This window comes from Pituophis catenifer, unplaced genomic scaffold (genome assembly GCF_029215685.1).
Source record: "Pituophis catenifer annectens isolate HBS135680 unplaced genomic scaffold, rPitCat1.0.hap2 SCAF_6, whole genome shotgun sequence".
Classification (NCBI taxonomy): domain Eukaryota; kingdom Metazoa; phylum Chordata; class Lepidosauria; order Squamata; family Colubridae; genus Pituophis; species Pituophis catenifer.
In genome coordinates, this window is record NW_027256886.1 from 9,741,494 (window position 1) to 9,766,146 (window position 24,653).

At 37.8% G+C, this 24,653-nt stretch overlaps 1 protein-coding gene across 1 annotated transcript in view; it reads right to left on the reverse strand.

Moving 5' to 3' along the window:
• PIK3CA (phosphatidylinositol-4,5-bisphosphate 3-kinase catalytic subunit alpha) overlaps positions 1–24,653 on the reverse strand; it is a 41,081-nt gene that overhangs the window by 15,965 nt on the left and 463 nt on the right. The window contains exons 2-10 of the mRNA XM_070944984.1: positions 11,152–11,404; positions 9,155–9,569; positions 5,359–5,565; positions 4,154–4,404; positions 3,145–3,390; positions 2,438–2,523; positions 1,354–1,459; positions 1,005–1,157; positions 170–304 (exon numbers count right to left, since the gene is read on the reverse strand). Coding sequence (XP_070801085.1) covers positions 170–304; positions 1,005–1,157; positions 1,354–1,459; positions 2,438–2,523; positions 3,145–3,390; positions 4,154–4,404; positions 5,359–5,565; positions 9,155–9,506 — 1,536 coding nt within the window. The 5' untranslated portion in view covers positions 9,507–9,569; positions 11,152–11,404. The remainder of the gene's footprint in view (positions 1–169; positions 305–1,004; positions 1,158–1,353; positions 1,460–2,437; positions 2,524–3,144; positions 3,391–4,153; positions 4,405–5,358; positions 5,566–9,154; positions 9,570–11,151; positions 11,405–24,653) is intronic.

Here is a 24,653-nt window from a genome sequence, read left to right on the forward strand (position 1 = left end):
TACTATATAATTTTGAATTTTACATTTTGAAGATGTAAAGCAATTGCTATTTTATTTTGGTACCTAGAGAGCAGGTTGATAGCTATATTTCTATACACAAAGGACCTAAGAATTTGTTGTTCATCTTCTTAGCTCCAAGAAAATTAGAGAAGAAAAAAAAAGTACTCACCAGCCCTGCATGGTTGTAATTAAATCCCTGTTCTCGAGAAATAATCCAGATAGCATGTTCTTCTATTACTGACATGTCAGGAAACTTGACAGGACTGCTAAACCAATCAAATTCCAGTTCCAAACAAGGAGTTTCCTAAAGAGAAAACATGATTTAAGAAATTGGCTTGAAACATTTTATTATAAACACAATAATGTGAAATCACAGCTGCCAGTTCATTAGCAGGTATTAGACTTCAGATGCATTGAATTCTGCCCAAGAATTTTGAATGCTATTATGTACCGGAATAGTTTAAGTGCAGATCCAAGCAGTGTAGCCTTTTGTAATTGACAGATGGAAATTTTTTCAATGCACAATTTTTTTAAGTGCCATCCAAGATGTTTTGGTATAACATCTAGTATTGGGATCACCATGGTCATCTGTTTATTTGTATCCTGCCTTTATTATTTTTATAAATAACTCAAGATGGTAAACATACATAATGTTCCTTCCTCCTCCTATTTCCCCAACAACCCTCTTAAGATAGGTTGGTCTGAGAGAGAGAGACTAACGGGCCCAAAGTTACCCACCTGGTTTTCATCCCTAAGGCGAGACTTGAACTCACAATCTCCGACTTTCTAGCTTGCTGTCCTAACCACTAGTAGACCAAACTTCTCTCCAGTTTTTTCAGCTTGGATTTTCATATCTTGGTACTTTTTGATCTTCTCCAATTCTTTGTCTTATACTCTACTCTCCCCTGGTATTATTATTATGGTTGGCCGCATAGTCAACCAGATGCTTGGACTGAGTTTGGCATTTTTATCTTATCTATCGAGTCCTTATTATTATTATTTACCTTATTTGGGTTGGATCCGGTGACTCCAATGGGATTAAGAAGGTCTTCTAACCCATGGGGGACAGGCCACAGATTCAGAGCCATTTTGCCAGAAACAAGAGTGTCTGTGTAATCAAACATATTAATATTTCCCCACGCCAATGGGCAGTGCTCCTTCAAAAGAGCAAACAATCAGTGTTTAGTCTCCTCTATTAGTAAGATATTGCAAGCTCAGATTTAAAGGAAATAAACGAGGAAACATAAATTACAGTACTACTTTCATCAATCAAGACAGTATAAATGTTGAGAATATTTGTAAAACAACAGTTCGTCCTACTTCATTTCTAATAGTCAATGAGGAGAATTTTACCTCCTTTGCACCCTTTCTGCCTTTAACAGAGCAGATAGAAAGGCAAAGCCGAGCAGCACGTGGAAGATCAAGAACAAGCATATCATACTGCAGCCATTCATTCCATCTAAAAGAGATATAAGTTTATTGCCAAATATTTTTCAATTACATGGTAAATCAAAAATTGATAACAAAGATTTTTAGCCGTTACTGATTACTTTCTGGGTAGAACTGAAGCAGCTTATTTAGTTATTCTAATGGGGCAGGTACAGCACAATCAGTGGTTATCTGGAAAGCCCTAAAGAGCTTAGAGCAGAGGCGTCAAACTCGCGTCGTCACGACATGATCGTATGACATATCGTGATTTTTTTCACCCTTCGCTAAACTGGGTGTGGGCGTGGCCAGGGCATGATGCATCTGACCCATAGGCCACGAATTTGTCACCCCTGCCTTAGGGACTGACTTCAACAAGAGCTAATCCTGTTATTAAAAACCTAGGCAAATTTTAATTCCTGCAAATTTGCAGGAAAGGCTATTCTAAACATTCCATTTTGAATGCAAAATGGCTGTTAGTGCTAGCCTGAATGCCCTATGCCATTATCAAAACTCAGCGTGGTATACTTTTCCAATTATTTATGTCAATTAGATAGAGCAAAAGAGACAGATTTCAGCTTTAGAGTTAACAGTTGGCTATACTGCACTTGCACAAAGCATAAAGTAGAAATTGCATAATCCCAGGAAGAAGCATTCTGATACTTGTTCACGAAAAGAAACTAGCCAGATAATGGTCATGGTTGGGACAGGAATTTCTATTGCTGAGTGATGCGGTCATAAAGTGCAATGTCATAAGACAAATTCATTCTTTATGCTCTTGACAAAGAAAATTTGAATCTAATCATCTGGATTTGCTCATATAAAAAATATCAAATTAAGCACAAACGTTAGTTGACACAACTCTTCATTAAGTGAAAAAGTAGCATGCTACAATATGCCAGCCTTCTACACTTGGATATAAGTAAACACATCCTACAATTTCATCTTGATGATGTGTTCTGTTAATACAAAGGGTTAGTTTCCTTTTTTAAATTTCATTTGTATCATTTACCTGGGATTGGAGCAAGGTACTCTTTGAGTATTTACATTATCACATAAAGGCTCTCCTCCATGATAGATACCAGTTCTGACATAAATCTGAAAAAAGTATAAACATAATCATAGAGGCACTAAAAATTGACACTGATTCAAGAAAAGCAAAATGTACACCGAAAATTAATCAATTGATTGATTATTTTTTATGTTTATTTTATTTCTTTATTGATTTCCTGCTTGTAATATTTTTATAAACAACTCAAGGCAATTAAGGGCAATTTTCAAATTAAATAGAATTAGCAAGTACAGGCCAATAAAAATAGTTTTCTTTTTAACAGAAGAACTTAGCAAAATTACTTTTATTTTATATTGGAAATCCACCACATTTAAGAATAAATGCAAGCATTAAAACTGCAGAATAAAATCAAGCCCTCTGTAAAAGTTTACCAAATTTCTGATATGGTTCAAACTTGGATGAGTATCCAAAGGAAAAACAAGTTTGTAACAAAACATATTTTAAGATGATCCAAGTGAACTAAAACACATAAATTTCAATAAGAGGTATCCATGCCACCCTCATCAGAACATTCACTAATCGACTTCCATTTCTGTTTGGACTGTTTTTGTTAGATAGTCCACAGAGAGTTCAGAATCAGACATATTTTGATGTTGCTAATCAAGAACACAACTATCATACCCGCACAGCCAGAGTTCCTCTCCTACCTTGTCAATGTCCCGAATATTTACATTTACATAAGTAGCACAGAGAATCTTAATTCTCAGATGACTGTTAATAGCCCAGAGAGATTTGGCAGAAGCTTCCCCATTCATGTAAGGAGTAGCTGTAGAAATACGCCTAGAATAAGATGGCATTGCAAACGTATCCAATGGCAGCTGGGCATAGAGACTCTCTTTAGTCATCAGCATCAAATTGGGCATTCGGCCAAGCATGATACAGCTCCGAATATACTGAAATAGGTAAGCAGAACAAAACAAAAGCACAATGACATGGACATACCTTTTCTGAATCATCTTTACTTAGTTAGGAAGTTCACAATGTCAGCACTATTAAGATTTTACTATTTAGGGCCAAGAAGGCAACACAACATCAGCATCTAATGAAGCTAACATGCAACACTCAGGCTAAGGTTAAATAAAGTATTACCATTTTATTTCAAACAGTTGACCTGTCAGGTGCTGGAGTCAATGATTTCCACTATATAACAATACATTATATTAAGTAAGTGGAATATTCAAAACTGAAATTTCCCAGTAACCTGCTAAATAACACACACATATAAAAATAGTTTCAGAGCATCATATTTTGCACCCTGCTATATCAGTTGCATTTTTCTTATTTACACAGGTCTGTTTTCCCATAATTCGGAGGATCCCGGATCTGCGCACTTTCCGCCGTGCTCTTAAGACCCTCTTATTCCAGCAAGCTGGCCTGGCCTAATTTTTTCTCCCCTTTCTTTTAAATTTTAAATTGGAATTTTAATTTGTTTTAAATTTATTGGGATTTTAAATTGTCGTGGGCCAAATTATTTAATTTGGTTTTAAATTGTTTTTAACTTTTGTATTTCTGTATTTTATCCTGTGCCTGTTCACCGCCCTGAGTCCTTTGGGAGTAGGGCGGTATACAAATTCAATAAAACCTAAAATCATAATTCCCCGACTCCAGTTTGGATGAATGACATTAATTCTGAAAATATACTTGATATTCACTTACCTTATACTGACTCAGTGGGTGCTTTTCTAACAAATACTCATCACAACCACAGACTTTTAAAATATATTTCCCCTGGTACTCCAACACACAGAGTTTCAGCTGTTCTGGCGATAGCAACATACTACGTGTTTTTTTCCTGATTGCTTCAGCAATTACTTGTTCTGGCACATTATCGTGATTGATTTTTAAGGTGTACTTCTGTTTGTCATTGTTGGGGGAGACTATAACCCAAATCACTACTATTATTTGACCTGAAAAAGAAGAAATTTGGTTCAGATTGCATTAGGCATCATACCATGCAACAGCAGACAGACAGGAACAGCTCTGCCTCTTTTATGTTACTCTACTTCATACATATCCTGAAATTAAAACAAAACAAAAAATGAACAGACCCGAAGGACTAAATACTATCCATCTTTTTCTGCCATAACGGTAACAATTAGGTTTTAGAAACATGAATAAAAAGGCTATAAGGCAACAGGATTATAAATTGGCACACTGATATACTGTAGCAGGGCGAGAGGCAGAAATCAGTGAATAGGGCTTGGATAGATTCAGGCTATATCAGCAATAATAGCAGGAGGCAGATGAGATGGAGGATCCTAGGACCCAGAGGTGCTGCACCTTTTCTGGTTCTGGAACAAACTGAAGGCAGCACAGGAAGGAGGGGGGAGAGAAAGAGAAATTGCTGTTGCAGAACAGAAAGAGTCAGTTTGGAAGGTAAAGGGGAACTGATTGTATCACGTCAAGTTTCTCCTTTTGTTTAAAATTGTACATGCAAATAAATCTAACAGGGAAAACTGGAGGGGGTATGGTGGGTGGGAGGAGGGGAGAAAGGCAAAGGGGAAGGATATCTACAATCTTGCTATAACATTTAAATTCCACTTAGGAAACAATAGCTGAACTCATTGGTGGTTTACTATACAATAAATAACAAATACTTCTGGAAACTTTGTGATTGTTATTTATGTTGAAAAGAAATGGTTACACCAAACAATTTAAGGTATATCTTTAAAATAAACTGTTTGTACTGAATAGATTACTCTGATGTGAGAACAGTGTACATCAAATAAAATCTGCTCTGGACACAGACCAGCATGGTGTGCATTTCAAAGTTTGCTTTACAATTTACAGTACAAATTCATATAAAATATCATCCCAATTTCTCTGAATGCTGAAAGAATTAAGTGATGCATTTTCTTTACCTTTATCAAGTTTATTGTATATATGCTTTGGTAGATCAGATGATTCTATGTTTGGGGGACAGACGTACAAGGCTCTGCTATGGGGGGCATTAGCATCTCGTAGTTCGACTGCTTCTTTACAAACATTAAGTATGTTTCGTCTGAAATCCTGAACTTCTGGATCCTTCACCAAGTCAAATTCACAAACAGGCATGCCAATGGCAAAACCTAAACAGAAAAACACCTCCTTTGATACTGTGCCAGAGTTCAGAGCTCCACTATTACATCTCAAAACCTGCTGGAGATTTGACAAAACCCAGCTCTGGGCTTGAATATCAAGCATGCTGCAACTATTCCCAGGTGGTAATCCAAGAATGGGGGTGGGGGTGGAGAGTGGTTCTTCAGTCCAAGCTAGATGTGAAATGTGTCTCCTTGTCATGCTAACCCAGTTGTTTTAAGCAAGATGTGTAAAACAAACAACAAAAGTCTGGCTGAAACAAAATGTTAAACCATAAACATGGCTTAGAATACAGTAAGAGCTGCAATCACACGTCTTGTTAAAAGCCAAAAGCAAACCATATTTCTCTTCAATATGGGATGGCTCCAGGACTGCGGTGACAGCAGGTTCATTTAGTCAAAAGTGGTATGATTTGTTCTATTTTGGGGATAAATAAAGTTTTGATGCCATCACTCCAATATGATACATTTGGTGTGCTTTCAATCTATATGTAATTTCTCAGTCATTCAGGTCATGGTTGTCCCAAAGGTGTTTTTTCAAAAGGCAACTGGACTTTCTTGGTTTTTTTCTTTGAAAACATTTTGCTTCTCATGCAGGAAGCTTCTTCAGTTCTGTGCTTCTAGTGGTATTATCTTTTCTCTTATCAGCCAATGTTTCCCTAACAGAGGAACTTAGAACTGGCAGAGAGGGGAACTGACATCCTGCCTCCCATTTACTTAGAGGTTCTAATAGTATATGGACCCTGCTATTATGTGGACAGAAAACATGGGGGAATTGTTTCTGTTTGGAGATACAGAACAGTGTGCTTATTTACAGAATTATGCAGGTAGTCCTCGACTTACAACTGTCATTTAATGACCGTTCAAAGTTAAACTGGTCATGAAAAATGTGCTCATAAAGCATCACATTTTGGATGCTTGACAAGCAGCCTCCTTGACTGGTTGCTATGTCTAGAAATCACATGACTGTAATTTGTGCTCTTTTTTCCAGTGTGCAGCAAAATGCCCATTTGGGAGAATGGATTCCCTTAGTGACCATGTGATTCACTTAATGAATGTGTAATTCAGACCTATGACTATGCAATTCATTTAATCACCACTGCAAATATGGTCAAAATATTGGGTCTAGGCAAGTGGGCACTCCGACTTATAACTGCAATGACTTATGAACAAAAATCAAATCCCAAATATGGTCCTAAGTTGAGGACTAGTGGTAGTCTTCTTTGTCCTAAGAGGCACCAACTTCCCTTCCCCTGTCTTTTTCCTTCCAGTTAATCCTTTATTTATCTTAATAGAATGGAGGAAATTACCATTTCATTGAGTTGTTCTAAAAGTTGGCTCATAGGAAAGGAAGGATAAAAGCAAGGAGTGGTGCATGCAGTTTTGGTTGTATGTTAAAAGACTGTTTCATTATTGGAAGAGCAAAACAAACTTTTTAAGCTACTGAGCACATCAATTTTGGAAGTGTGGATACAGCCATATAATTACAGCAACTAAGGTGAGGGGATTGCATATTCACAAAATGACTATCGAGGCCTGGCTGATCACAAAACAACCATTTGTTCCCCAACCTCTACAATATTTCTTTAACATTTAAACATATTTTTTCCTACTTTGCGGGTCAGTAAGCACACGTCTACACAAGACACTGGATTCAAATCACTCAACTTTTAAATTTTCTTATAAGGTTATTAACAGGGGTGAAATGCTACCTGTTCGGGCGAACTGGTAGTGGAGATTGGGGCTGGTTTGCTGAACCGGTAGCAATCGCTATCTGGCCACGCCCCCAAACCAGCCCCCGGCCCACAGTCCTGCCATGCTTCCCTGCCTTCCACGTAGCCTTCCTGGCATCCCCATGGCCAGCTTGCAAAGGCAGGCAAGCAGAAGGCCATGGGGAAGGCAGGCAAGCATGGCAGGGTTGCAGGGAAGGGAGCTAGCAGCCTACTCTTCCCCACAGCCTGCCATGCTTGCCTGCCTTCCACACTGCCTTCCCAGCGGTTCCCCAAGCCCACTAGCCTTCCGGCCAGTGGGTGGGCAGGTGGCCCGTGGTGGAGACACAGCCGCTGCTCTGGGGCTGAGAGGGGCAGCGGAGGTGTTTTGGCAGGGCAGGCGCCAGGCGGATGTCCCGGGGCTGTCACCGTCAGCCTTTCCAACGCGCTGGGTCCGTTGGGATGATGGGCATGCTGAATACGCTGGCAGAGGATCTAGAAGGTAAGCCGACGCTGGCGGCGGTGGAGGGGGAGGGAGACCCGCTGCACTGGGCCTCAAGGGGACATGGCTAGGCTCACTCACCTGTTGGGCCTGGTGCGCTTGGCTTTCGTGCTCGGCTCCCGTGGAGCCTTTGGCCTTTGCCTTCCCCCCCCACATCGAGCCCATGACAGGGGACGTGCCGCTTCTGGGCTGGCCACCTGTCTTTGGGTCCCCAAAGGGCAGGGTGTGCTCTGCCGCTGCTGCTGTCACCACGGCCACACAGGAAAGCTCCCCAGTGGCGCAGTTCTGGGATGGCGGGAGAGCCCAGGCAAGCTCTGCCCACACCGCCACTGCTGGGCGCGTCCGCACAGGAAAATTCCCCGGGAAGGGCTCTGTCTATCTGCCCAGACCAGAGGTGTGTGTGTGTGTGTGTGTGTGTGTGTGTGTGTGTGAGAGAGAGAGAGAGAGAGAGAGAGATATGGAGAGAGAGAAAGAAAGAGGAAGGAAGGGAGGGAGAGAGAGAAAAGAGAGACAAGAAAGAAAGAAAAAGAAATAGAAAAAGAAAGATAAAGAAAGAGGAAGGGGGAGAGAGACAAGAAAGAAAGAAAGAAAGAAAGAAAGAAAGAAAGAAAGAAAGAAAGAAAGAAAGAAAGAAAGAAGGAAAGAAAGAAAGAAAGAAAGAAAGAAAACTTAAGACCACAATTGTGTGCAAAATTTTGATTGTTAAGCAAGAGCGTTGTTAAGGGAGTTTCACATTTTACAAGTTGGCCAGACCCACCCGGTCACATAACCACCAAGCCACGCTCACCAAGCCACGCCCACAGAACCGGTAGGGAAAATTTTGGGATTTTACCACTGGTTATTAATTATATTTTTATACTAGTCCAAAAACTGTAGTTTCTGGGCACATTACAAAATTTTTTAAATGCTAAATATAACAGCAAAAACATAAATAAAAGAGCTTATTTCACTTAGGGCTGCAAATACTTCGAGTAAATGCACAGACAGCTCCATATGAAAGGAAATCTTCTTTGATATATTCTTGCCCCAAGTCATTTAAAGATTACCACCCCACCTTAGATTGTGCTAGAAGACTGGCAGTCAACATAGTTGAGGAAGCATTCAAACATGTGCTAAATTATTATTTTGTATACATGACAATGCAGAAAATATATCTCCTCACCCAATTAAAAACAGGTGAAAGGTCATTCAATCACATTTCCCGAAAACTAACAGTGCCTATCATATGAATCATCTCCCCTTGAGGTTGGAGAGAAGCGAGACACCTTCCTTTACAAGTATTTTAAATTGCATGCAATAAATCATATATAGGTGCAGTAAACAGGAAATCATACGTATAGTTGCAATAAATTAAGAGAGCAAGCCTCACCAATTTCTCGATTCAGAATTTTCTCTTCTCTGTTGCCCACTGGTTCTATCACTTTTAAAAAAGGCTGGAAGAGCCGCAGATCACACAATCGCCGGGTTTCATCAAAGAATTCTTCTCTTTCTGCTTCTTGGGTAACACTTACAAAAATGTAAGATGACTCGTCTTGAAGGAGCTGATAGAGAGGGTATTTTCTAGCTTCTTTAAAGAGTTCATGTTTAATATTTAACAAGGTGGCCTCACGGAGGCATTCTAAAGTCACTATCATACCGTTAGGTAGAAGACATTCTACTAGGATTTTTGGTGGCATTAAGTGCATGCCCCATAATTCACCGGATGATGGTCGTGGAGGCATTTTGTTAGGCCTCTTCTTTGAATAATATCAAAAAACTATGATTGTAGATTCCTGTAGGAAAGACTAAGTAAAGATAAATAGGTTTATGTGTGTTTTCACAATCACAATTTATCTCATATCACACCTTCAGAACTATGCACTGCAGCAACAAATACAAGATGCGTCAACAATTTTCCTTCCAGTCTTCATAATTAGGTTAATTGTACCACCTACGGCTCATCGAAAAGTTAATAATATTGCAAATGGCTAGGAGCATGTTTGCAGTGACAAAGTATTTCACCAGGCCTAACAGGGACCTAAAAACCCACCCAACAGAAAATATGAAACAAAAATGGCAGCAAAGATGGACAAATTACAGTTTAACAGAACAGAAAGGTAGTGTGATCAGGTATTAATTAATTAATTAATTATATAATTTATTAAATTTATCCCCCCCCCCCGGTTCAGGCAACACTTTGCAGCTTACAGCTAGATAAAGCAAAATCCAACAATTATAAATATAAAAATGGATTAAAGTTACAAAAATTGAAACAAGCTTAAATAACAAGGGTTTGGAAGGAAGAGGTGGACCCCATGCCAGTTGGCATGGGCAGGTTTTAAGGCTTATCCTGAAGGCCGAAAGAGGTATATAGCTATTCGGTCAGAAGTTAAAAGCGTCACAGTTCTGGCCATAAACAGATTTTGGAACAAATATTAAGAGTCCAGCCAGTTTACCATGACATACATTAATTTTGTTGCAGTGGATAAGATTCTCCCCTCCCTATCCAATACCTCCTCCAATGATAGCTTAATCTGCAATCTGAGTCACTGGATAGAAATATAGTATGTTTCAGTTTCTAATTCTTTTGCTATAATTATAAGAATATCCATATTTGAATAAAATAAACCCCTTATTTTACTAAAAAAAAAATCAAAATGTAAGGGTAAATTATATTTTTAATAAAGTAACAAGGAAACTTTACTAGATTTGCATTTGGTAAACACGTATGTTCTTAAACTCATAGTTTTTTGCTCTGTGAGAGAACTTTGTTTGTGCTATACATGGGATAGTTCTCATACATATAGTGCACATGCATACCCACTTTAACAGACCTCCATTCATGGAATTTTTAAATTTAAATCTCTCAAGTTAGAGCTTGATCACTCTAGCACATTTTGCAAAGCAGGTCTCAAGGTAATTCAGGTTTGAGAATTTCTGCACTAACCAATAAAAGTACATGTAAAACTGAAATGTAAACTGAAAGTGGATCTTCTTTAAAAATGCAAAGGATTGAAATATTTTGAATTCAACAACGGCAAAGTCTAATTTATTCTTGGACTGTGCCAAATTAATATCTCCCAGTTAAAAGAATGGTGTTTACTCCAATAAAGTCACATACAAACTTCAGCCATACTCTTCTTGTTAGTCAGGGTATCAACTCTTCAAAGGATTCCCTAGAAACAATTTTTTTAAAGCCTAAAGCTTTTTTTATTATGCTTGGAATTAAGGTATAGCAGCATTTGAATGTTTGTCACATATCTTATTTGTTTCTGCAAGTTAAGAGTAGATGATGTGACTTTCTCATTGCCTCTAAAGAAAATCACGATACCTGCAGACTAGTGGGTTTGGAAGAGAAATAAACAAGCAAATAAAATAAAAATGTACCTGTAAGTATTATTTTGGAACAGGGAGATCCCACACAGCTCCCTACTTCACATGATGGTCACATTATTGGGAAGTTCTCTGTTATCCAATTGTTGCAAGATAGGAATGGATTTTTTCTATCATCCAGAAACATTCTACAATCTTTATATGAACTTCTTCTCAACTCTTGGACATCATACTGTTTGAATTTTTACTGAAAACACTAAACTCAACATAGCTATTAAAGGGTAAATGTTCAAGTCATATGACTACCCTAGAAAAAAAAAGAGAGAGACAGACAAGAAAAAAGAATTATTTCAACAAGTTATATCATGGAAAGCTACATAGAAAGAAGGACTCAGATAGTAATAGCAATAGCACTGAGACTTACATACTGCTTCATAGTGCTTTACGGCCCTTTCTACGTGGTTTATAGAGTTGGCATATTATCCCCAACAATCTGGATCATTTTACTGACCTTGGAAGAATGGAAGGCTGAGTCAACTTTGAGCCAATGAGAATCGAACTGGCAGTGAGCTGAATTAGCCTGCGATACTGCATTCAAATATTATATACTATAGAATGGGAAAGGGATTTTAGGGGCAGAGATCATAGTTTTTTTTTCTTTGTAACCTTAGATTCTTTTTTATGCCTCATAGCACTACCAATTAATATTTGTTCTAATTTATTAGTTATTGATTAAAGCTGATATCCTAAATAGAATAGAATAGAATAGAATTCTTTACTGGCCAAGTGTGATTGGACACACAAGGAATTTGTCTTTGGTGTATATGCTCTCAGTGTACATAAGATATAAAATATAGTGTGTCTTCTTGGAGTTGGCCAGCCTTAAGAATCCAATCAATCAATACATGTCTATATAGAGAGCTGACTTTCATCTTTCTTTCACATCTCTCTAAAATTTGTAATGCCTTCCTTACTGCCTCTTCTGTAATGACACATAAGACTAATTTGATATGTAAGAATTTATATTTTTATGTTAAATTACTTAATGAAATATCACCAGGTTACAAAATACGAACTATGCACATGTAAGACAATATATTATTTTTTGATTAAGCAACATTGTGTGAAGCTCAGAAAAGGATTCTGAAATTAGACTATAATGAAAAATATATTAATAACCCACATCAGTAGAGACAGCAACACAGAACATGCAACTTACAGGACAGCTATCATAGATGGGATTGCAATTAGCCTGTTCCAGGATTTACTGAAAATACCAGATTTTTTTTTATGTAAGAATATCCCTTCCACTGTCTGGCCTTATTGTGGTGGTGGGGAGAAATTCCTGAAAGGGATGAGTGAAAATGCTGGAAGTTTATACAATCTCAACAGGATCACCCAAGATGTTAAGGACACCCCAGCTGTTCAGATAAAGCAAGCAGGGGGTTATATAGAAAGTTGGAATTGGAAAATCATTTTAGTGAGAATGGCAAAGGAATTGTTTCATCCTGTGTGGGAAAAGGTAATGGTACAGTCCTTGTTTAGTAATTGCCTTGTTTAATGACTGTCCATAGTTGCAATGGTGATGAAAAAATAACTTTATAACCAATCACATCTACAATCTTCGCAGGTCTATAAAACAAAGGAAAACTGAGTAAGATTATAAAACACAGTCATAGTTTCACTCAGCAACCGTGTCACTCAGTGAGCAAATTCCTGATCCTAATTGTGATAGCTAAATCAGGATTATCTGTAATCCAATCCGGGATTTTATCAAGAAAATTGTATGGATCAACAATATAAAGTGGTTGAAGATACAGTGGATAATGAACTCCACAGGTTGGATAGCATTCAATGTACTATTAAGGAAGAGCAGAGGATCTTTCAGAGTTGTTAGTTTAAAGCCTTCAGGGCCTCTAGCTGCTACTGTTGCAATGCAGGAAAAAAAGTTTCAAAGGTACAAAAACAGATTTATAGCGGAAACATGGAAAATAACAAGTATGAATGTGGGAAAGCTTAACATAATGAAAAATGAAACGAACTGGCCGCATTTTGACAGGCAGCAGTAAATTGAAAAGGACTGGAATTGGATACTTTCGGTAAGAAAGTGACTGAAAGAACTATTTATTACTTAGAACACACACATACACAAAAGGAGGAGGAAGAGGACTGCTTTTATAATCAGGAAAGATAAAGCAAGACAATACTTGGTCACAGTGCAGTCAATGAATGAATATCATCAGTTGACCTCTTGGAAAACCCATTAATATGTTGATTATCCAAGTTTATGGTCCAATAGCTGATGCAGAAGAAAAAAACAGGTTGATGATTTTCAAGTTCAAGCATGTTCAACAGAACTTTCAAGCAGGTTGTGCTACTTGTGGTTGAAGATCGGGATGCCTAAGCTGAAAATATTAAGAGAAAAACATAGTTGGATTGCGTGGCATTGGAAATGAAACAGGGGGATGACTTAATTTCTGCCAATCCAGTTATTTCTTCATTGCTAATACAGTCTTCCACATGTACCATCACCAGAAGAATATAAAGAAATCAAATCAGCTGTATTATACTATACAATGGAATAGAAAAACAGAGCTTTTACAGCAAAGAGGTTATCAGGATTTGGCAGTGGAACAGTTCCTGCGCAAGTTCTAAATCAAGCTAAAGTGGAAGAAGAAAATCAACCAGTTGTCATGATATGAATTTCATTGCATACCTAGCATGTTCAAGGAGAACATTAGGAATTGTTTTAAAGTCCATTGACAGGCAACCAGAGAACTGTGGAATGAAATGAAGTAAGTTGTTAGGGATGAATATGAAACAAAAGATACAGAAACACAAGAACTCAAAATAAATCTCAGATCAAATGGCAGAAATTGTTAAGAAGAGAAGCAAAAGCCAAGAAATATTATGACCTCTAAAAGGAACTTAAAAAAATTTCTTAGAGCTATTAGAAGAGACAAGAAGCAGCATTGCAATGACATTTATAAAGACATGGAAGAGTGAAACAGACAGAAAAAAGACGAGAATCATCCAAAAGATCCCCAAACACTGAAGGAGGTTCCAACTCTGAATTAATAAGCTAAAGGATGGTGGTGTGTGTGTGTGCATACGTGTGTATGTGCACACATATGCATACATGCACATGCATACTTTCAAGTCAATGTTGTCTCTTGATGACTGCCTGGACAAGTCCCTGCATTTTTTTATGTGAAAGGCAGGATTAGAATTCATGGTTTCCCGGTGTCTAGCCTGATGCTTTAACCACTACATCAAACTAGCTCTCTTAATGGATGCTAATGGACAGATTCTAAGTAAATCAAAGAAAGATAATTGTGTACAGTAGAAATGTTATCAACCAAAATAGTAGAAAATATATTCCCTTTTTATAAGGACCGTTAGTACTAGAATATGAAGTTAGAGTACCATTCTAATCATTACAAGTTGGAAGAATACAGGAATTTATAGAATATCTACAGAAATATGACAAGCAATAGAAGAAAAAGGTGAAGGTTCTAATCAAACAATTCTAGTAAAGCTGAAGAAGGACACATTTGCCAAAAGATTTGAAGGAATCAGTTTATATATCAGTATCAAAGAAAGGAGACTTCACAAAGTGTGCAAACCATGGTATATTTGGTACAATATTGTTAATTTTGCATGCCATCACCACCCAGAGCTCCTCTCTGAGTGAGATGGGTGGTTAAGAAGTATGAAATATAAACAAACAAACAAACAAACAAAATGCCAGGTGTTCAAATTGGCTGAAGAATAAACAGTGTTACTGATGATGCCAACTGAGAAAGCCAAAGAGTACAAAGTAAAAATCAGGATATGCTTCAATAATTACAGAAAGGCCCTTGATCATGTCGACAATGTCAAGTTGTGGAATGTGTTTAGGAAAATTGCAATCCCATGTCATACTGTCATCAGTTGCTAATGAAACAATCCAGATGCTCTCTGGAAACCAAGCAGATCTATCAGATCCCTAGAATGGGCAGATCAGTTGGGTCTGTATTTCTGGAAAGGGGAGGGGAAGCAATGGGAGAAAACAATGGGAGAATGGTCTGACCCTAACAAAAGACAAATCTTAACGTCCCGTTTCGGTTGGCAAGTTCCAATCCCAAAGAGAAGGGATGTAGTTTCCTCCTTCACTTGGAGAGAAATTGTCCACTCCCCCCACCATTCCTATCTAATACAACTCTACCAATAAAGACAAATTGTACTTAGTCTATGGACTTCATCCTGCAATCCAAGCTGACGTTTTCAGGTAGCATCAAATCAGATCTCATTCCATAGTTGATATTCCGAATGGCCAATGGCCATTTGTCCTCTTCTCTAACAGACTGCAAGGGAGAAATTATGGTGGCCACATCAACTGACATCCATCATCAGGACAGCTACATGTCTTGGGCTGATATTACCCCCGACTTGCTCTTATTGTTCAAACTGCTCCAAACCAACACATCTCCACCGACTTCCACTGCTAGCAGTCCCAATACACCAACTCAGCCAAGATGCTTGGTAAATAAATCTGCAAAACCCTCACTGGCTTCACCCACCATATTCTCCACCTCTGAGGGAGAAAGGTTTGTTACCAACATTACTGCAGGAACTACAGACACTTCAGTCTCAATGAGCGCTCCATGGCTCAGGACCAGGGTACTTACAAGACCGCCTCCTGCCACAAATAGTCTCTCATCGACCAGTTCGCTCCCATAGAGAGGGACTCCTCAGGGTGCTGTCGGCCAAACAATGTCGACTGACGGCCCCCAGGGGTAGAGCCTTTTCTGTGGGGGCACCTACCATCTGGAACGGGCTTCCCCCGGAGTTACGAAACATCCAAGACTTACGCATATTCTGCCGTGCCCTGAAAACATTTCTATTCCAACAAGCTGGTCTGGCCTAACTCTCCCTTTTTAATTGGCTTTTAAACTGGCTTTTAAATTGGGTTTTAAACCTCTTTAGATAAATTTGGATGTTTTTAATCTTTGAGCCTAAATTACTTAATCTGTTTCTTAATAGTTTTTAACTTCTATATGTATTTGTATTTATTATGGCTGTTCACCGCCCTGAGTCCTTCGGGAGTAGGGCGGTATACAAACATGAAAAATAAATAAATAAATAAATAAATAATGAACATCCCAAATCCTGGCTCCTACAGCAGCAGCAGCAGGCTGCCAGTCCAGCTCCAACTTGATAGATACTGCTACGTCTTTGTCACTACTGCTGCTACTCAAGAACTTGTTCATACCACCTCAACATTCCCATCCTCTCTTTTTCCTTGATAAAAACAATGATATATTATGGTACTATAATGCAATATAATTCCTTACAAAAATTCATAAAAGGAAGCTTCCACACTATATTTCTATCTAGAGCCATCTCTGCCACTGCAAGAACTTGTCTCAAGTAGAGCCCCCAACTTTTTTGAGCTAGGGTCACGTCTGATATTTTGAGAAAGTGGTAGCCTTGATGATATGATTAGGAACCAAACAATATTGTCAAAAACTGGTAAAGTTGTGCCACTAATGCCACTAATTTTAGTCTCTGCCTCCCCCCCAAAAAACCCCTTCAACATCAATTTTTCAAAATGGTTTAAGCATGGAATTTCAAGCAGTACAGAGCTGCCATTTTGAGTGTAAAATGGGCCTTCTCAAGGTATTTCAGAGCCCATTATGGTTGCTTTGCAAGTACAAGAGACTTCCAAATTGAAACAGCAGTTCTACACAGGACATTTCACAAAATTTCAGATTAGAGAAGTTTGAAAATAAACCATTTTGTACACTATCATTATTAATCCCAAATTAGGTTTATCTTCCCCAGTTGCAATCACTTATTTTTATTTCTAAGAGTGCCTATGTAGCTTATTCAAATCCAGATTTTGTTAATGTATTTTTCCTTCTGGAAAAGCCTACAGTAGTTTGTTGGAAAAAAACCTTAATAAGTAAACAATTAAAACAATACAAAAATTAAAAGAAAATTCAATTGGTCATTGCTCAGATGTATTATCATCACACTTATCTGCCCTTTAGGCTTCCAGGTGACTACACATCTGTATTTGATTATGTAATGTATTTGTAATGTAATGTAAATCTACCTCAGAAAACATCAGCTGAATAAACATCAGCTCCATTTTACTATGTGAAATAAATTATAGTATCTTGTCTCATACTTACTGAAACATGTTTACAGGCATTTCTTGAGCACAGAACATTTTTAGAAATAATGTTGTGATTTAGCTGTAAAATTATCGGTATTTTGCAGTTCTTTGTATGGTTTGGAACAATCAGATTCTAATAATGCCACTGTTACTATGCAACAGATTAGCAAAGCCACAAAGTGAGCAGAGTAGCAATCCTGCCAGTTCTTGCACTGTGTTTTGGACTACAATGCCCAAGAAAAAGGCTTTGGGATCTATTGAAAGGTAAAGCCTTTCCCTTTCTGAGGTTTGAATTTCCTGGCTGGGAGATGTGGTGGAAGGATTCAAACAGAAGCAGCTGTGTGAAAGCTGGAACTCTTTATTTAGTTTATTCTCAGGAACTGTAAGTTTTACGTTTTTATACTTTTTTTCTTTGGGTTTGGTTTCTATGGCTTCATGTAGTTCTCTTTGTGTTCGTGATTAATTTAATAGTTCTAATCCTGATCTGTGTTTGTTTTCTTCCATCCCGGGAGCGATATCAGTGGGAGGATGGATCTTAAGTATCATTTTTTATTAATCCAATCTTCGTGTCAGCTTTTTTCAAGTTTTGCTTTTAGAGCCAATCTTTTCCTGGTGTTTGTCTTTTGCCATGTCCCAGATCCTTTGTTTGTTCCCCTTTTGGAATTTAATTATTTTCTTCCTGCATGTCCTGTATATTGTTGTATTTTGTAATGACTCTGTTACTTTTAAACATTTTCTTTTCTAGTGTGCCTTGCTTCTTTAATTATTCTGGCTTGGTTCTTTTCTTTAGGATGTTTTAATGTTTTCCTATTCTAATGTGTTTAAGTTCCAGTTTCTTAAGCTTAGGTTTTTCTTTTTTTGGGGGGTATAGTTTCTTATTTTCCTAAAGGCTTCTGGTCTGGCTCTATTGGTGACATCGTTTTAGAGGTTTCTGGTCTTTGCTTTACCTGTGACTACACTGTCTTAGTGTGGTTTCTTTGGCATATGAACCAACTGTTTCATATAGGCAAGCATTTTTATCCCTGTGAAAGTGACTTGATATTACCTCTGAATAATGATCAATTAAGTCATCAAATGTTAAACAACTGTTTTTTTCCCCTATTTGGTGATCTTTATGTCTAATTAGATGTAAATTTGTAATTATACCAAAAGATAATTGTCAATGATCAATATTACTACATTATAGATAACCCCCAACTTATGATCAGTCACTTAGCAACTATTTGAAGTTATGATGGACTTCCTCACAGTTACTTATGACCTGAATTCAAAGTTCCCGTGGTCATGTGATTGCCTTTTGGGCGATCGGCAAATGGCCCACATCTATGGAATAGATCAGTCCAATATTTTCTGCCGGAAACCATCATTTACTTTCATTATCCAGGAAGAAATACCCATTGCAGGTAACAGATTTGCTTAACGACTGCCTGCCTCATTTGCTTAACAACTGTGATGAATTACTTAACTGTCACAAAAAAGTCACAAAATCGGTCAAAGTCATGTGGTGATCTATTTAATGACTGGCACAGATTAGAACTATAATTCTGGGTTCAATTATGGTTGTAAATTGAGGATTACCTCTGTGTACATTTAGGACTAGATGATGGTTTCAACAAATTTAAACTGTTACACTTCTTTCAGAATTTTTTGATGTAAAAATACTTTTCCTATTATGGCTCAGGAATAAAATATATTGGCAACAAATTCTGCTCTATTTTTATTAAGTTTCAAATGCTATATCACTTTAAAAATAAGAGCTATTGATTTCATTTAGAATAATATATTCCCCTCAGTCTGGATATTGTCTATATTTTTTTAATAAAAAGGTTTCTGGACAGGATGTCTTCTACATTTATACCTGTGTTGAATAAAAACCTTTATCTGACCCTTCAGTTTTAAGAAAAGTTTGTCTTCTTTCCCTATACTTCCTTTTTGAATTGGACCTATAATATTCAGATTACACGTAGGGACAGAGCTGTTTTGTAGTCTGTCTTTTATCTTTGTAGAACACCTCTGAAAAGTGCTTTAAAAAGATTAATTTCTACTTTGGAACTAGTTAATTGTTGGTAATGATATTAAACATTGAAACAAAAGTTTCTATTAGTATGCCTAGATGAAACAAACATGTAAGAAAAATTTGTTACTTCCAAGAACTAACTCAAAAATCAATTCTGCCTACAGATGGATAAACCTGCTGGATTAGACCAAGCATCAATCAAGTTCCTCATAATGGCCAACTAGATGTCTATGATAAACCCACCAGAGAATCAAGACAATAATTGCCTTAATTGTCTCCCCATTTTCAAGGAATATGCACAGGCTTAGTTTTTATAAATTACACATCAAAACAAAAAAATTTCAAATACACAAAAATGCTTATTTTTTTTTTTTTTTTAGAAAAAACTAAAATACTACATATAAAGTTAGGCTCAAGATTCAGAAGGATCTTGACAAATTTGAGCACTGGGCTCTATCCAACCAAATGCAATGTAGTGGTGATAAAAATAAGATTTTACACTTTAGGCAAAAAACAAAAACAAATGCACAGGTGTAGAATAGGTGGTACCTGGCTCCACAGCAGTAATTGTGAGAGAGATCTAGGAATCCTAGTGGACAATCGCCTAAGTATGAGTCAACAGTGCACTGCAGCTATCAAAAAAGCCAATGCAGTCCTAGGCTGTATCAACAGAGGGACAGTATTAAGATCATGCAAAGTGTTCATACCGCTTTATATTGCACTAGTAGGACTACACTTGGAATACTGTATCCAGTTTTGGTCGCCAGGATAGACAAATATGTTGAGCCTCTGGAAAGAGTGCAGAGAAGAGCAACAAAGATGATTAGGAGACTGGAGGTTAAAATGTATGAAGTTATGAGAGATGGATATCTTTAGTCTAACAAAGAGAAAAACTAAGGCATGAGTTTTTAGAAACTCATGCCTTAGAAAAACTAAGACATGATAACAGTCTTCCAATATTTGAGGGCCTGTTACAGAGAGAAGCGGTTCAGTCTATTCTCCATAGCCTTCTCTGAAGGCAAGACAAGAAGCAATGGATGGAAACTTATCAAAGAGATCCAACCTAGAATTAAGGGGACATTTCCTGTCAGTGAGAACAATCAGTTGAACAACTTGCCTCTAGAAGTTGTGGATGCTCCTTCATTGGAGTTTTTAAAGAAGAGATTGGACAGCCATTTGTCCAGAATGTTATAGTGTCTCCTGCTTAAGAGGTTGGACTAGAAGACCTCCAAGGTACCTTCCAACTCTATTATTCAGTAATTCTGTCAATTGTAGCATATTACTCTATACTTCAGACTAAGTTAACAGAAGATAATTTTCCCTCTGTAGAATCCTCTTGTAAACAATGTTACTTCGTTACTCTGTATTTAATCTCTTACTGAACTATAGTTCCTCTTATGAAAGGACAGCTGTTCTTAAAATAAGAAATTTAACATTTGCTAAAAGGAACGAAGATAATCCCCAGGTTCACAATTTTTCCAACTTCAAAAATGTAAGGAACAATTATTTGGTTTGTTTATTTATTATACCAATTTATGTAGCAGCATCTTGTAACTGTGATTCTGGGTGGTGATTTTAGGATAGTTTAATTCTCTCACTCACACTCCTAGAGAAAGATCTTTGTAGAATATCATAACTGTGCTCAGACTTTCTTTACCGATAATCAGATATATTTCATTACAGCATTAATTCTTCTTTTCAGTGTACCAAATTATTCCATCTAGGTTTTAGAACTTGGGGCAATCAACCTTAACAATCAATAATAGAGTCCTGAACCACCTAAGAGTTTTTAAAAGAATTCAAAGATGAACTGACTAGCATCACAGAAAACATGTGCAACTTGTACTCAAACAGGGCTCAGTACCAGAGGGTAACCAGTGTTCCACCCGTTTAAAAAGGGACCTGGGAACATCTGAGAAATTATGATCTGGTCACATTAATGTGATTCCATTGATGTGATTCTACACTGATTCCAAGCAAATGGGTAAAACATTATTTTTTTAAAAAAACACAAAATCTATAGAACAAGTCTAAGTGGTTTACAAAGTCAGCATATTGCGCCCAATAATCTCGTTCCTTATTTCACCGACCTCAGAAGGATAGAAGACTGAGTCAACTTTGAGCCGGTCAGGATCAAACTCCTGGCGGTGGACAGAGTTAGCCTGCAATACTGCATTTCAACCACTACACCACCATGGCTCTTACAATAAAAAGGTACAATTTGTTTTTTCAGGTAGCATGGATATATTTAATGATATAATTTAAGAATGGGAAGGAATGTGGTTCTGAGATATTTATAAATGCATTCATTGATAAGGTTTGCCTTTGCTACCATGATATCTTCTTTTTAAAGTCTTTCTAAATGTGTTTTTCAAGTCAATATTTACATAAGAAGCAGCTCTCAGTGTTTATGGAAACCATATTCCTCTCATCCTATGTTAATCACAAGAATGAATTCCAGACTGCTGCAATAATAAATGGAGCAAGGTGTAATCAACTACATTTTTGTCCTACTAGTCTGACTGAGATTACTCAGGTTTGTTTACGCAAATGGAAACACTCTAAATGGCAAGGGACAGATTGTTGTTATTGAAAATTGTACTTATAAATAAACAATATTTGCAATGTTCCAGTTTTTACTGTTTTCCCCAACTATATTAACTAGGCAGCCAGGTAAACATTCCACATAGTTAAAAAATTTGGAGGGGGGTATGGGAATTCTATTCATCTACAACTGCTTTTGTAAAAAGGAAAGATGTGTAACGGATATAAACATGACAATCCCGAGAGAAGGGGAAAAGGTACAAAAACAGGATTGGGGAGGAACAGCCCATAGAAATAGAAGATCCAGGAAACAGGAAAACAAGGAGGCTATCACATGGCAGAATGTAGGTAAAGAAGTAGGGACTGACAGTCTCGCCACCCCAATCACATTTGGGAGAGGAGGAAATCACATTTATGTTGGAAAATAGGAGGAGGAAATGTTGGATACCTTGAGTTATTTATAAAAATAATAAAGGCAGATACAAATAAACATCAAAAATCTTGTATGAAGGAGCATGGAGGAATAAACAAAAGGAAGGCATGTCCACAGCATGTATTATCCCTGTAGAAAACTAAGCTGTGCTCTTGAGTTAATGTGTCTATAATTTGACTACTACATGTTTACTGGATCATAATCTTCCACTGACATTTTGTAATCCCAAATAGGACAGTCTTCTCTAATGTGACACTCTGGATGTGACTGGATCAACTCCCATAATTCTCAGTCTGCAGCCATATTATCCAGGTATTATGGGACTTGAAAGGTTAACATATTTTGAAGGGATCATTTTAGGGAAGGCTGAAAAACACTGCATTTTAAACATTTACCTTAAAGTTTCCACCACCCTTTTGGCTTTCCTACAGAAGTTGTCTCTAATATTGTTCAAGGAGGGAAAAAGTGATATGGGAAGAAAGCAAAAGAAGAAAACAAAACAGCATTAATTTCTGTTGATGAGAGACAGATATGCAGAATTATTGGTGGTGAGTTTCAATAACCAGACAACCACTAGACCGCTGCAAGAAACATAGATAACTCAGTTGTTCTCAAATTAAGGGTTATGACAGTTTTAAAGTATTTCACAGACAGGGATTATTAATGTAAATGAAATGGCCAAAATTTCAGCGTATGTTTACACATTTTCAGGTTTTGATGATATACTATCATCAGTCAGCAATATTGGAAGCAACTATTCTAACAAATATTGGCACAGTTTCAGCACAATGTACTGCTATAGTCTTTGTAGTAGCTGTAGAAAGGTGATAATGAAGTTCAATATTTTTATTCTTTTTATTTTAGAAAGTTGCACTGCTGTATCTACTTTTATTGAAGTACAAGAGGTCTGTTAGATGGATGCTATTATAGTGACTGTTGTTTCCTTCAGCTACCACTCTTTGTATATTTATTGTTATTGTTCTTTTTCTATTGAATTTTAATTTTAGATTAGCCAGCCAGAGTTGCTGTCGTGAGATGGACAGCCATATAAATTGATTGACATACAATAAATAAAACCACTCCTAAAAGTAAATGGCATGTTTGCTTCTTGCTGAAAATCAAGTCAATAAAATAATTAATATTCAGAGGAGTGTCACACAAACTTGTTTGCTGTCGGGAGACACAGTAGTCTATCGTAAAGTTTGTGGAAAGCCTCAGCCTAACTCCTTTTTACAGACCTTTTCAAACAAGTCCTTGGGAAAGCTCTATTGCAGAAAAATATTCAAGATGCTCAACATGGGTATTTTTAAATTATGGGTATTAATTCAGCCAAATTTATTTAATCCATTTTATTCGATTTTAAATTTTGTATATTTATGTGTTTTATTTCATGGCTGTGCACCGCCCTGAGTCCTTCGGGAGTAGGGCGGTATAGAAATTCAATAAATAATAATAATAATAATAATAACACCCTGAGCATCTTGAAATCAGGATGGAATGAAAACGTAATAAAATATACAAAGGATGAGCCGGGGACACATGTGGGGTGCGGATGAGATTTCCCAACCACAGCTATGTACAGGTAGTCCTCAATTTATGACCACACCTGAGCCCCAGATTTATGTGGTTAAGTGGGAAATTTGTTAAGTTGAGTTCTTCCTCATTTTACGAACTTTTCTCACCATGCCATTGTTAAGTGAATCACTGCAGCCCTTAAATCAGCAACACGGCTGTTAAGTGAGTCCGGCTTTCCGCCATTGACTTTGCTCGTCAGAAGGTTGCCAAAGGGGATCACATGACCCAGGAGTGGGTTCTACTTACCTTTACTACCAGTTCGCAATGGGGCCGCGCGCGCACTTGCTCACACACATGCGCAGAAGGATTTTGATAACATCGGGGTCGGTGGGCGGAGCCTCCTGCCGGTTTTACTACCAGTTCTTTAGAACCGGTGTGAACCGGGGGCAACATGACCCCAGGACACCATCAACCGTCGTAAATGTGAGTCTGCTGTCAAGCATCCGAACGTAAATCAAGTGACCCTGTAAATCACATGACCCTGGGGATGCAGCAACGGCCGTTAAGTGTGAAACGCGTTCGTAAGTCACTCCCCCCCCACAGTGCCGCTGTAACTTCGACCCGGTCACTGAAGGCGGTGTTGTAAGTCGAGGACTACCTGTAACTCCTTGGGTCCCGTATGCAGATTTGTTTTAAAGGCTGAAAATAGCTTTCGTATTTCAGCAGGTGCGAAAAAGGAGGACAATAAATAAGCCGAAGGGAGGAGAGGTGGGCGAAACCCCGAGCTTGTTTATGGTGAATTAAGCGAGGGAGGCTGGAGACCGCCGGGGCGAGGAGGCTCCCTGCCTGGGCTTCCCCCTCGCCCGAAGCGCCGGGCTAAGAGC